This window comes from Dermatophagoides pteronyssinus, unplaced genomic scaffold (assembly GCF_027571235.1).
Source record: "Dermatophagoides pteronyssinus isolate colony J.1.1.1.1 unplaced genomic scaffold, Derpt_VIB-CSIC_2022.12 sq0001, whole genome shotgun sequence".
NCBI classification, from domain to species: domain Eukaryota; kingdom Metazoa; phylum Arthropoda; class Arachnida; order Sarcoptiformes; family Pyroglyphidae; genus Dermatophagoides; species Dermatophagoides pteronyssinus.
In genome coordinates this window covers 1,474,058-1,485,696 of record NW_027461525.1, presented here as the reverse complement: position 1 = coordinate 1,485,696, position 11,639 = coordinate 1,474,058, and the positions used below count along the sequence as shown (strand labels likewise).

The 11,639-nt window shown below is 32.2% G+C and overlaps 3 protein-coding genes across 3 annotated transcripts; all 3 read right to left on the bottom strand.

Moving 5' to 3' along the window:
* Positions 1–228: 228 nt before the first annotated feature.
* On the bottom strand, positions 229–2,367 carry LOC113793556 (uncharacterized). Its single transcript, XM_027343605.2, has 2 exons — positions 1,089–2,367; positions 229–1,022 (listed from the first exon to the last, which is right to left on the bottom strand). The coding sequence occupies exons 1-2, from the start codon at positions 2,237–2,239 to the stop codon at positions 359–361; spliced, it is 1,815 nt and encodes a 604-aa protein (XP_027199406.2). The 5' UTR covers positions 2,240–2,367; the 3' UTR covers positions 229–358.
* Positions 2,368–2,405: 38 nt separating this feature from the next.
* LOC113793428 (uncharacterized) lies at positions 2,406–5,902 on the bottom strand. Its single transcript, XM_075821719.1, has 4 exons — positions 4,747–5,902; positions 4,420–4,683; positions 3,523–4,362; positions 2,406–3,466 (listed from the first exon to the last, which is right to left on the bottom strand). The coding sequence occupies exons 1-4, from the start codon at positions 5,320–5,322 to the stop codon at positions 2,654–2,656; spliced, it is 2,493 nt and encodes an 830-aa protein (XP_075677834.1). The 5' UTR covers positions 5,323–5,902; the 3' UTR covers positions 2,406–2,653.
* Positions 5,903–6,874: 972 nt separating this feature from the next.
* On the bottom strand, positions 6,875–11,475 carry LOC113793130 (uncharacterized). The gene is made up of 4 exons (XM_027343110.2): positions 9,968–11,475; positions 8,486–9,909; positions 8,337–8,417; positions 6,875–8,279 (listed from the first exon to the last, which is right to left on the bottom strand). Exons 1-4 carry the CDS (start codon positions 10,759–10,761, stop codon positions 7,021–7,023), a joined length of 3,558 nt encoding a protein of 1,185 aa, XP_027198911.2. The 5' UTR covers positions 10,762–11,475; the 3' UTR covers positions 6,875–7,020.
* Between the last annotated feature and the right edge of the window lie 164 nt (positions 11,476–11,639).

Below are 11,639 nucleotides of genomic sequence, written 5' to 3'. Positions count from 1 at the left end.
TTATTGATTAATTACCTTTGCATCCTTATTTTCGTCAAAGCTTTAAATTGTATTTTATCAATTGTTTGTACATAATATGGACATCATCATAATTATTTGATTGAGTGATTCATTAACACTCATGTTATGAATCCTGTTTGTAAAATGTTCAAATCGCACCACAAACAAGTTCATAGCGAATTTTCAATTCATTTTATATGATCATCATTATTTTGCATTCAGCACTCATCATTGTTATAATCAGTATATTTTTATTTTTTTGTTTTAATGAAAATACATTTGATTGATAATTATCAATATTATTATCAGAAACAAGCGTTTTTTATATAAAAAAAACTAGTAATTTATCATTTTAAATTTATGTTACCATTTTGCTCATATTATATTCTTGTAATGCTACCGTGATTGAACATTGATAGCGACAACGAATCCATTTTATTAACCATTTCCATCCATCTTTATTGTTGGCGAAAAAGCGTTTTTGATTGATGAAAAGCGATTCGATTCGTTTCTTATCATCTAGGAGTAATAGCAATCCATCTTGACATTTTTCGTTCACAATTTCTGACCACCATTTGGTTAGACCCGATGTGTCGTTTTTTTCATCATATTCAATGGTTTGTAGAATGCCCTTGGTCAAAGGATTTGAATTAAAATGTAGGACTATAGGTTGCCAATCATTCAATGTATTCGTTGGAGCTATCAATGTGAGAACGTTTCCATCCAATAATAAGTTGAAACAGAATATTGATAACATGTTCAATGTTGAAACATACTCCTCAATACTTTCATTCTTTTTATCTAAATGAATGATTATATTACCCAGTGGCATTTTGTAATTTAGTTGTATCAGACTTGCAGCAACGTAATCTTCATATTCCTGGAACGAATGATTCAAACCTCGAGATGTTGAATAGCATTCGATGTTGAAGCGTAATAATTCGATTTTTATGCTGCCGTCATATGGAACTGCGTCTAATGATTCCATGAGCAATTGCGAGCGATTTTTCAATGTTGACCAGCTATGCAGATTAATCATGCATAAATTAAACAAAAATATTAATTGTTTGATTCAAGATATAAAATACCTTTTGTTTAACATCACTTTAGATTTGGTGGCCTGAGCGTATCTATGATATGATTCATGAGGTAGCAACTCTAATGACCATGATTGTAATAATTTTTGTAGGTTGAGGGGACAACAGTTAATCGATACATTTCGGGTAGTTTGAATCTGTCGTGCTATTTTATGTCCAATTCCTATGTCTTCACTTGACCAGATTGACACAAATGAAGAACCTTTAAAACGATTGATCATATTGATTGATTCATCAGCAAAACGATAATAATGAAATCCGATTCCTTGGTCATGATAATCAACACAGATAGCATCAAAATTCAAAAAAGCTTTTGAATTTATTGAAAAAGGTTCATTTTCTGCAAACAAAGAATTGTTTACGTATTGATTTTTCAATTTTTGTCTGATAATTGTTTCGATTGTCGATCGCAATGATTCTTGAGCAAAAACTTTTATGCAAGATAAGTTGCTCACAATGTATACATCGAACAAATTATCCAGCGCTGAATGAATATCGGCTGTTTCCGTTAGAATATAAGTGCCAATCTGTCCTTGATTTGTTATTTTAAAATCAATCAAATGTCCGAAAACTGATGCTGGACCGCCACTTTCGATAAACATTTCACGCAATAAAGCAACCGGAATAGTTGAATACAAATCTGTGCGCAAAATAAATGGGGTTCCATGGATTATTTCAACCAAAACATCATAAAAACAAGCCAATATCGATATTTTGGTGCAATTAATCACACGATAATGACACACTTTTGGTAATTTTTGATTTTGAATTTCAGCTTTTTTCAAAATTACATTCAAAGCTTGTAAACGTTGTTGAAACTTTAAATTATCGATGCTCGATATTTCAGCGACCTTGGCCATGGGTTTGAGCTGCGATAATTTAGCCATTAATGTTTCCGCAACACGAATTCGGACTTGGCTATCATCACGCCAAGTATCATTGCAAACAACAATTGGATATATTAATGTAAAATCATTTTCAATAAAAGAAATTTTATCCAACAGTGTTCGAGAACTTTGATGAATTTTTACTGAATACTTATCGATAGACAGTGTTTCAAAGTGATCAGCATCTCCACCTGAATCATCTTTGATGTTCAAATGATTTGATAGCCACTTGTCCAGATCTAAATAATTAGACATTTTTACTCTTTCAAAAATTTTTAACAATTCATTCAATGTGAATGAATGAAGTACACCATAAAAAATTCTTTTTATATGTTAAGTTCAAAGTCTACACATCAGTGTTCATTTATGGCAGCGTACAAATATGACGAGCATAAAAGATAAGTACAAAATTTTCATAATCTTTACAGACCAAGATGTTTTTATTTCAATTCAAATGATAATTGCTATTGAGTATCAATCATGGCCATAATTTCATTGATAACTAAAAAAATCATAACCCTTGGTTTATTATTTTCGCTAACAGTTATTCACTGAAAAACGACTGTATTGTAGTCGATGAAATAAAATCCTTGATGACAATCATAATCAAGATTCTATTTGGTCAAACTCATCTTGAATTCATTGCAATAAATGAATAATTGATAATAATCAAGATGCGAATTTGTCAGCCAAACTATTAGAGAATACTGTCGGTTGAGACTTGTTATTGATATTACCGTGATAAATTTGAGTTTTACGAATCGATTGATGATCATTAAAGTTGGAAAATTGACGGACCGTATTCTTGCCAAATGACGATGTTGTCGCAGATTTATTACTAGCGATCATATTTGCATTGACTACAGGTTTCATATTAATATCGGAATCAAATGTATTTTTATTATTTGAACCATTTGTGGTGTTCATCGATGGAACGTTATTATTCCAATTAGTTCCCGTGTTGGAATTAGTACTCGAATTACTTGACGTACTACTGCTACTATTGTAATAATTTGGTCGCCTCGATGATGATAAATTTGAATTTGTCGTTATATTAGAAAGGCCATTCGTATTGATTGAACTATTATTATTATTATTACTGCTGTTACTATATCTTCTATTTGAAATCATTCCATTTGATGATGAACGCTGTGATGACGAATGTGGTGGAGGCTGCGGAATCTGGGCCGCTTGTGATTGATGTTGAATGTAATTAGAATGAACTAATGGAAGATGATGATGATAATGCGGTGATAAGCTAACGGGAACAGGCTGTTGTTGATGTGTTATTGTCTGCTGCATGGCGATATGATGATGCATTGCATTCGGATATGGCGATAAAAATGGTGTAGGTATTGATTGAAATTGATTTGACGGCTGAAACAGAACGGGCGGTTGTGGCTGATTCGTCAACATTAATGACTGAATAGAGCAGCTGCTATCGTTCGTTTTTGTGTCCTGGGAAGACGTGATTGTGTCTAACTGAAAACAATGAAAAAATGTTTCATCTTTAATAAAACAAAATACACTGAACATACCATTGAAGGAAGTGAATTGGATTTCGTTGAATTTGTATCACAGATGAAATCATCGCTATCACTTGAATCTTTATCGAAATCTGTCGAATTCAGATTACAATTTGTCGTTTTATGATGGTTATGTCGAGGAGATTTGGTCTGACGATGATGATTGCTGTTAGTCAGTGATCCACCAAAATATTTACTACTTGCGCTATCTAGATTTGTTCCGGAATTTTTTCCGCTGCTTCCACCACCATTTGGATTATTGTCATTATTGTTGTCTATACTCGTTAAATCTGAATATGGCAGCGGAAACTTTTCGATGATAGAATTTCTGTAATCAATTACTTCATCTGTGACACGAACTATACGACCCAATATAGATTTCGTTTGATCGACAGTTGTCGATAATGGACCGACAGCTTGATGTAAGGTAGTGAATGCATACTCGAACGCTTGTTTGACCATCAAAGCACCGTAAGAATTTTTGCCGATATCATTAGACGGATTTAAAGGATCTTCGATACATAAAATGGAAGGACGATAATTGGAATCCATATTTTTCTGAATTTCACATTTAGGTACAAAATTACCACCATCTTTGACACGTATACCAACGCGATAATAATTGAAATAACGCCCAAATAATTCGAAAAATTCAATCAACAAAACTCCCAAATTAGCATCAGGCAAGCGTGCTTCGATACGTGGATGTAATTGAATGAAACTAATGACCATCAATATTAACGAATATGAACTAATACCACCAGTGAAAACTTCTTTCAAGTCTCGTTGCAGAAGAAATTGCTTCAACACAAAGACTAGTTTTTCTAGGTTAGGATATTTTTGTTTATAATCCTATGGAAAAAAAGACAAACATAAATACAATTATAAATGATGGATAAAAATACATACTTTGATTAATTTTGCGCTTTTAATTCCATTACTAGTATTGAAACTGATATCCACACGAACTTTGGTCTCTTGATCAGTTAATTTAATGATAGGCACACTAGCTTTGTCCAACACTTTAATACTATTATCTTCGGCAATACCAGATTCTAACAATTTTTTTTCTAATGTGAACAATGGTATGGTTTCCCATTTACCGAATACAACCATATCTATATCGCTTGTCGGTAAATATAAACCGGTACGAAAACTGCCAAAATAATCCACCTGTTTACGATTAATTATAAATCAAATCTTAATTAGAATTATATAGTTTATTATTATACATACTTTGGCTTCAGGCCAAAAATTATTGATAACGGTAGAAATTCTTTTGACAACGTTTTGTCGCATAAATTGTTCTTCTGGTGTTGGTTTCATATAATTATAAAAATCTTCGATTTCTTGATGTAGGCCAATAATTCCAGGACTGTAATGCCCACGTATTGTACGCCAAGGTGTACCATTATATTTAGCACAAATATTTTGATTATCGTTAAAATTATATGTAGATGCCGGATTATCCGAATGATTTCGTTTAGCCATATGATTTAAATAAAATGGATGATAGGGTCCATTTGGAAACATAGAAATAGGCGTGATTGTGGAAGGCATTGTTTGGTCTGGTTGATGTTTATGACAATCCTCAGTATTATTATTATCATTCATTTGATGTCCAAGATGAGTATGATGATGATCATTATGATGGTGAACACCATTAATATTATTGGTGATAGGGACAAAATCGGGTTGATTTTCGATGGCCGTATGGTGGCTCATTTTGGCACGTTTCCATAAGGAAACCCATAATTTTAATGCCGGTCCTTCTTGTTCAGGCTGAAACCAGCCAATATTAGGATCCATCATTTTCAATTTCAAATGAGGAATTTAAAATCTTTAATTTAATGAATTTAAAAAGAATGTTTTTTTTCAATGATCAAGAAATCAGTTTAAACTTGAAGGAAAATCGACACGATGTTTTTTTTCAAGATGAATCAAACTGAAATTAACGGCTTCAGTTGAATAACTTAAATTATTGTTCAAAAAAAATTCTAACTCACAAAATGAATAAAATTCACCTTTAAATTTGTATTAGTTGATAAAATGTGAAAATTAGACCACAATTTCAATACGTTGAGATGTTATTTAAAAAAAAAATATTAAAAAATAATATTTGATTGGCTTTGCCTTTTGTATAATTACAATTTTTTTTTTGATCATCACACATTATTCTGTGCTGTTAATGTATAGTTTTGCCACTCGTGCTCGTTGTCACCATTGATCATTGAGTAAAAAATACATACAGAAGTCGATGAGCGAATGTATGGTCTGTGTGTATATATTTGTTATGTGGATGTATAATGTGCTGTGTTAGCATTTATAATGCATGGTGATGTACACACATTGGTCGATTTGGTTGGGATGCGGAATATGCTTTATTTAATGCTTTATTCACAAGTTTAAGCTCAATAATGCGCATGGCTGTGGTCTTAGCACCTTATTAACAGATATTGTTGAATTGAAAAAAATGAAATTATAATTTGAATTTTTTCTTTAAATTGAATTATATAAATTTATTAAATCAAAGAATATATAAAATTTAAAATTAAAAGAAAATTCTAACGATAAAAAAACAGTTGTTAGAATAGAGATGAATATTGATAGTAAATGTTTTAGCTGTGATTCATTTCTTATTGATTCCAATGATGAACAATTTATCGAATGTTTGGATCAATATTATCACGTTAAATGTTTTGTATGTAATCAATGTGGACATTTATTATCATCAGAAGAATATGAATCGATTTATCAATCGATGAATATTGATGAACAAATAAAAGCATTTATATGTCAAAAATGTCAGGACAGTATTATAAATAGCGAATTTAAATGTGAGAAATGTGACCAAAAAATCACCTGCCACGATGAATATCTTATCCAATCAGACAAAAACGATAAAGATAAATTTATTCACATGAATTGTATTCAAATTAAATGTATCGGATGTCAGGAACAAATTATCTTTCAAAATGACACCAAATACTGGATGCTTGACAATGGTCTTAATTATCATTTAGAATGTTTGAAATGTCATTTTTGCCATAAACTAATGGACGAAAATTTTGCACTCGAACAGTGCCAAGCATCAACAGTATCTGGAACATTTGTGTTTTGTTGCGATGAATGTTTCAAATCTGAAACTAAAAAACACGGGATTGTTACTCCAAAAAATCGTCCAATTTCTTCATCAACAACAAGCAATGGGCGAAAACATCCAAATTCTTGTTGTAGCCTTCGAATTTCTACGAATCAAACAGCATCACCATTGACACCAAAGGCAATAATAGCCAATCGACAACGTCAAAATCTTCAAACGGCACTGCGAAAAGTCGATCAAAAAAAATATTTACAAATGAAATGAATGGGAAAAAATGGGAAGATTGACCAAATTTATTATTTTTTGATTAAATAATTGTTTATTGTACAGAGAAAAAAAACAGCAAAAATCGATTAGGTGACCAGAATAAAAAATAAGACCACTTTAGAAAAAATTAGAAAAAAAAATTAAGACGAGGCACCAAAAGTAGCATTATGGCGATGTCTATTTGTATGGCGATGACGATGATGATGATGATGGTGACGATGTGACGGTTGTTGATCATGATTTGATTGTTGTTGTTGTTGATGATGGATGAAACACTCATCACAAACACGCACCGGTTTAGCATATCCGAAACATTTCAATGCAACGAAATTTGATGAACATTGATGACAAAAAATACGACCACAACGGCGACAATGATGTCTTCGTCGCATGAATGTGAATGGTTGCGAACAAGATTCACAACTTGTTACAGAATCATCCGGCTTCCAAACTGGTGGTATCAACAATCGGGTTGCGGTTGTGTTCATCATGGCTGATGATTGCTCCAACATACTTATTGCAGAACCAAGAATAGGAATCATTCCATGCTGAGAATCAGTATTAGTAAACTGAAGAAATGGTGGAAGTTCACCATTATTGATGCGAGTTTCATCGATCGTCGTTGCACTCGAAGATGTGAAATGAGATGGCTGCAAACTATGAGACGATTGATTGGAGGATGATATCGATGTAGAGGTTGAATGGGATGAATTCAGAGAAATGTTTGTTTGACTATTCTGATGATGTTCATGGTCAGTAACACCATTTGTACGAATAGCACTTTTAATTCGAATGTTATGTTGATTTGTGGATAAACTGGAAGTTGATCCTTGATGATTTTGGAACTTAGGCCGTATATCATCTAATGATGAATAAGTACGGTCCGAATAATGACAAAGATCACGATTATAACGAGTGTTTGTCGTTCTATCACAGCTCGTATTATCATCATCATCATCATCATCAGTTGTTGATTCCGAAATGATTCTATCAACGAAAGCCCTTGCTTTTGATGAAGCTGGGCTGCGCGATCGTTGTTTTTTGTGACTAGAATGATTACTGGTGGATTGATTCCTTTCATTCATCGTTAGATCATTCATATTCGTCTGGTTCATTACAAGATATTCATGACAAGCATCGATTGCTTCTTCAATTTCACGATTATCCATCGGATGATATCCATTAGTATTATGATCATTGCAATTATTATCACTATTATCAACATATAATTGACCGATTTGAACTTCGATTGGCTGCATCATCATCTTTGATTGATTATTTTGTATTTGAAGTTTACGTTTTTCTTCTTCTTCCTCTTGGATATCCTGTAACATGAAAACAGTACGCAATATATTGCGCAATTCACTGGCGTAGTTTGTCTGGAATTCATCGGCAATTCCTATTTGTGAGAAAGGTTTTAAAATTTTATCAATCAAATAAATTAATAGAATATTACTTGAAATCATCACAAAAACTTGATGTAAAATTTTTCTTGTATATAATGTCAATTGAGAAAGATCGTCAGTATAAAATGAATCTGGATAAAAATGAAAAATTCAAGTCAATTACAAAATGTAAAAAAATAAGTTTCGATTTTTTAAATACCTAAATCAAAATGAACGGAGTTGTTAGAAAATGTCGATGTTGTAGGCGTAAACATGGCAGCCGTGCTCGTCTTTTGTGCAGAGTGTTGATCACCGCAATGGTTGTTCGAAGCGATATCATTGTGATGAAGATGGTGATGATGACAACGACGACGATCTGCTGCTGTTTTTGCCCGAGGATTAGCAAGAATTTCATTCAAAGGCTGGACATTAGAATTGGTAGCCACACCACCACTCGAGGTTGATCGATGCTGCGTTTGTTGTTGTTGTTGCGGACAACAGTTACGATTTTTTGTCAAAGTTTTTAATTGCGTTCGTTTGAGCATATCTTTGATTTGTTTAAGGAAATCCAATTCAACCGATATGGATGATGATGAACAGGTTATTGATACCGATGGACATGATGATGAAGTTGATGTCGTTGTAGCTGATGATGAATAATCACGTGAAATACTTGATGAACGCTTATGGACAGGATTGCGAATATCAGAATTATCATCATCCATATCATTAGTCAAATTGAAATTAATATTTGGCAACGAATTAAAGCGGAAAAGTGCTTCGTTTGATTTATATGGACTATAACGTTGTGGATGTACAATATTGTTGTTGCCTGATTCATCGTTACCATTGTTAGCCGAATCATTACGAACGTTATTGGTTAGTAGAAAATCAACTGATGCCGATATATAACGATTGGTGAGTAAAGATTTCCGAAATATGGTTGAAGTAGTTGTTGATTGGTGTTTTTTCATAGATTGTAATTGATTATCATCCTCTTCATCATGATAGTTATGACTGTGATGAAGATGATTTGCAGTTAGTTCAGGATTTCGTGGACAAGAATCTTTCATTCGTTTAGCATGACGGAAAAATTTATTGAATATAGCCAATAGGCTATCTTGATGCTGTTGATGAGAATTTTGATCTGCCTGACCAGAATCTATCATCATTAATGAAGAAATATTTGCCGAATGATTATCTACCGAATAGTCGATCAGATTATCATGATTAGTCGATAGTAATCTTTCAAGAAAAAAAACTTCATCATCACTAAGATTCATCAGAAATTCGTGAAATTCTAACAATAAATTATGATAAGGCCGCAAAATTGTTGTCAATTCTGCTGGATCGTGTTTACAAACAACTGAACCGAAACCTTGTAATAAACCTCGAACAATCGACAGACGTGGTAAGGCAATCATAACTGATGGTTGGCAACCATCAACTTCATCTTTGGAAATTAAACCTTTTTCAAGTGAATATGATAATGTTTCACTGAACAGTATGGTCAATTCTTGTAAATTTTCAATATCTTCACAGTTTTTGATCTGTAACATTGCTTTTACGTAATCATACTCAAATGAGGAAAAAAGATTATCAAAGTTTTCCAATTTTCGAATCAAATCTTTTGAAATTCGAGGGCTGAACAAAGAGAAAAAAATAATGATAAAATTTTTTGGATAAGGATTATTTTTCTTACGTTTTGGGTAAATAATTACAACAGGATCGTAATTCATAACGAATCTGATCCAACGTTGTTGTCAAATTGATTGCGATGGGTCTCAAATAATTCGACTTATCCTGGTTATTCGTTATAGTAGATCCAGCTGTCAGACATTCAGCTCCAAACCAAATTTGACTGTTGAGTGATTCGATACCTTCGCCAGTGAGTAATTCATCGGGAAATTTTAGCCGATATTCTCTTGAAGCACGTTCACAACCGATTTCGTCCATTATACTAAATATTAAACTTATAACACGATCTTGAGTTTTTTTAAGACTATTCACTAAAGCAGAACAACGATCGGTATCTTTACGGCCATCAAATGTATCCAATTCAGATGATGTATAATTCAATTCTTCATTTGCTTGATAAAATTGGTACATTAATGTTATTAAGAATTTATCATTCGGTTGTATTGTTGCTGTTTGTATCTGATGTTTACGAATTCGAGAATTATAATGATGATATATGACGGAAAAATATGATTGATTTTCAACATTGGATGATGACGAATCTAATGTTGAAAATATTGTTGCAGTATGATCTTGTGATGATCCTGGAATTGCGAATCCATCTCCATTTCTATTTATAGCACCTCCACCAGATGATGATGTGGATGGGTTTGAAAATGGAGAACCGAATAGAGAAGAGAATCCACCATTATCACCGTTAGTGTGCGATCCATTTGAATCATTCAAATGATGATGACCATCATTGGAAAGAACTGATGAAAATACTTTTGATGCTAACCATTTTCGTATCGAAGACATTTTATCGAATGGCTTTCTGAAATTTCCTATAAAAATAGACTTTTTATGTTGTTGTAAATTTTTTTCAGGAATGTTGGCAAAAATCCTAATAAATCCAAGTTTCAATTAATAATTTTCATTATAATTGACATTTCGTTTTTCGTATTCATAGTCGCTGGTGAATTATGTACGGAAATTTATCTATTGACTTCATTAGATGAAAATTGCTTTGACGTCAAAAAAATGCTAAGCAAAAAAAAATATGATGATCAAAATCACCAGGTACATGGAACGCGACGTTCTTCTATCTACTTCTCCGGCTTTTTGTTGATGATTAAAATATTTATTTTTTGTTGATTATATCGCTGATAATATTAATGTTGATATCTTGTCTTTTTTTTTTGTTGATGAAATAGTAAAAACATAATATTTTAAGCGTTTTAGTTCTTTTAACTTTTTTTTCTGAATATCAAAATCATTTACAGATTTCAAGAAATGATTCAGAAAAAGCACAGTTATTTTATTCAATTGTCCATGATAAAGGAAATATGATGAAACAAAAAACAAAAAAACAACAATAAACAAATCTCAACATCAAAAAAAACATGAGCATTAAATTGTTGAAATTTTTGCTATTTTTCTTTTGGAGATATCCTACAAGTAAAGATATGGCGCATTTAGTTTTTAGCTAAATAACAAACAACAATCAGGTCAACTAAAAATCATCATTCAATTGAATGAGAAAAAAATCCAATGGAACAAATCGAATGAGAGACCAAAAAAGCAACTCTATTTTCTAAATAACATAAATAACATAAACAGCTCCAAAAAGATTGCGTTCCATTTCAGATTATTGTCACTAGATGGCAAATCATTTGTTTTGGATCTTTTATGGAATA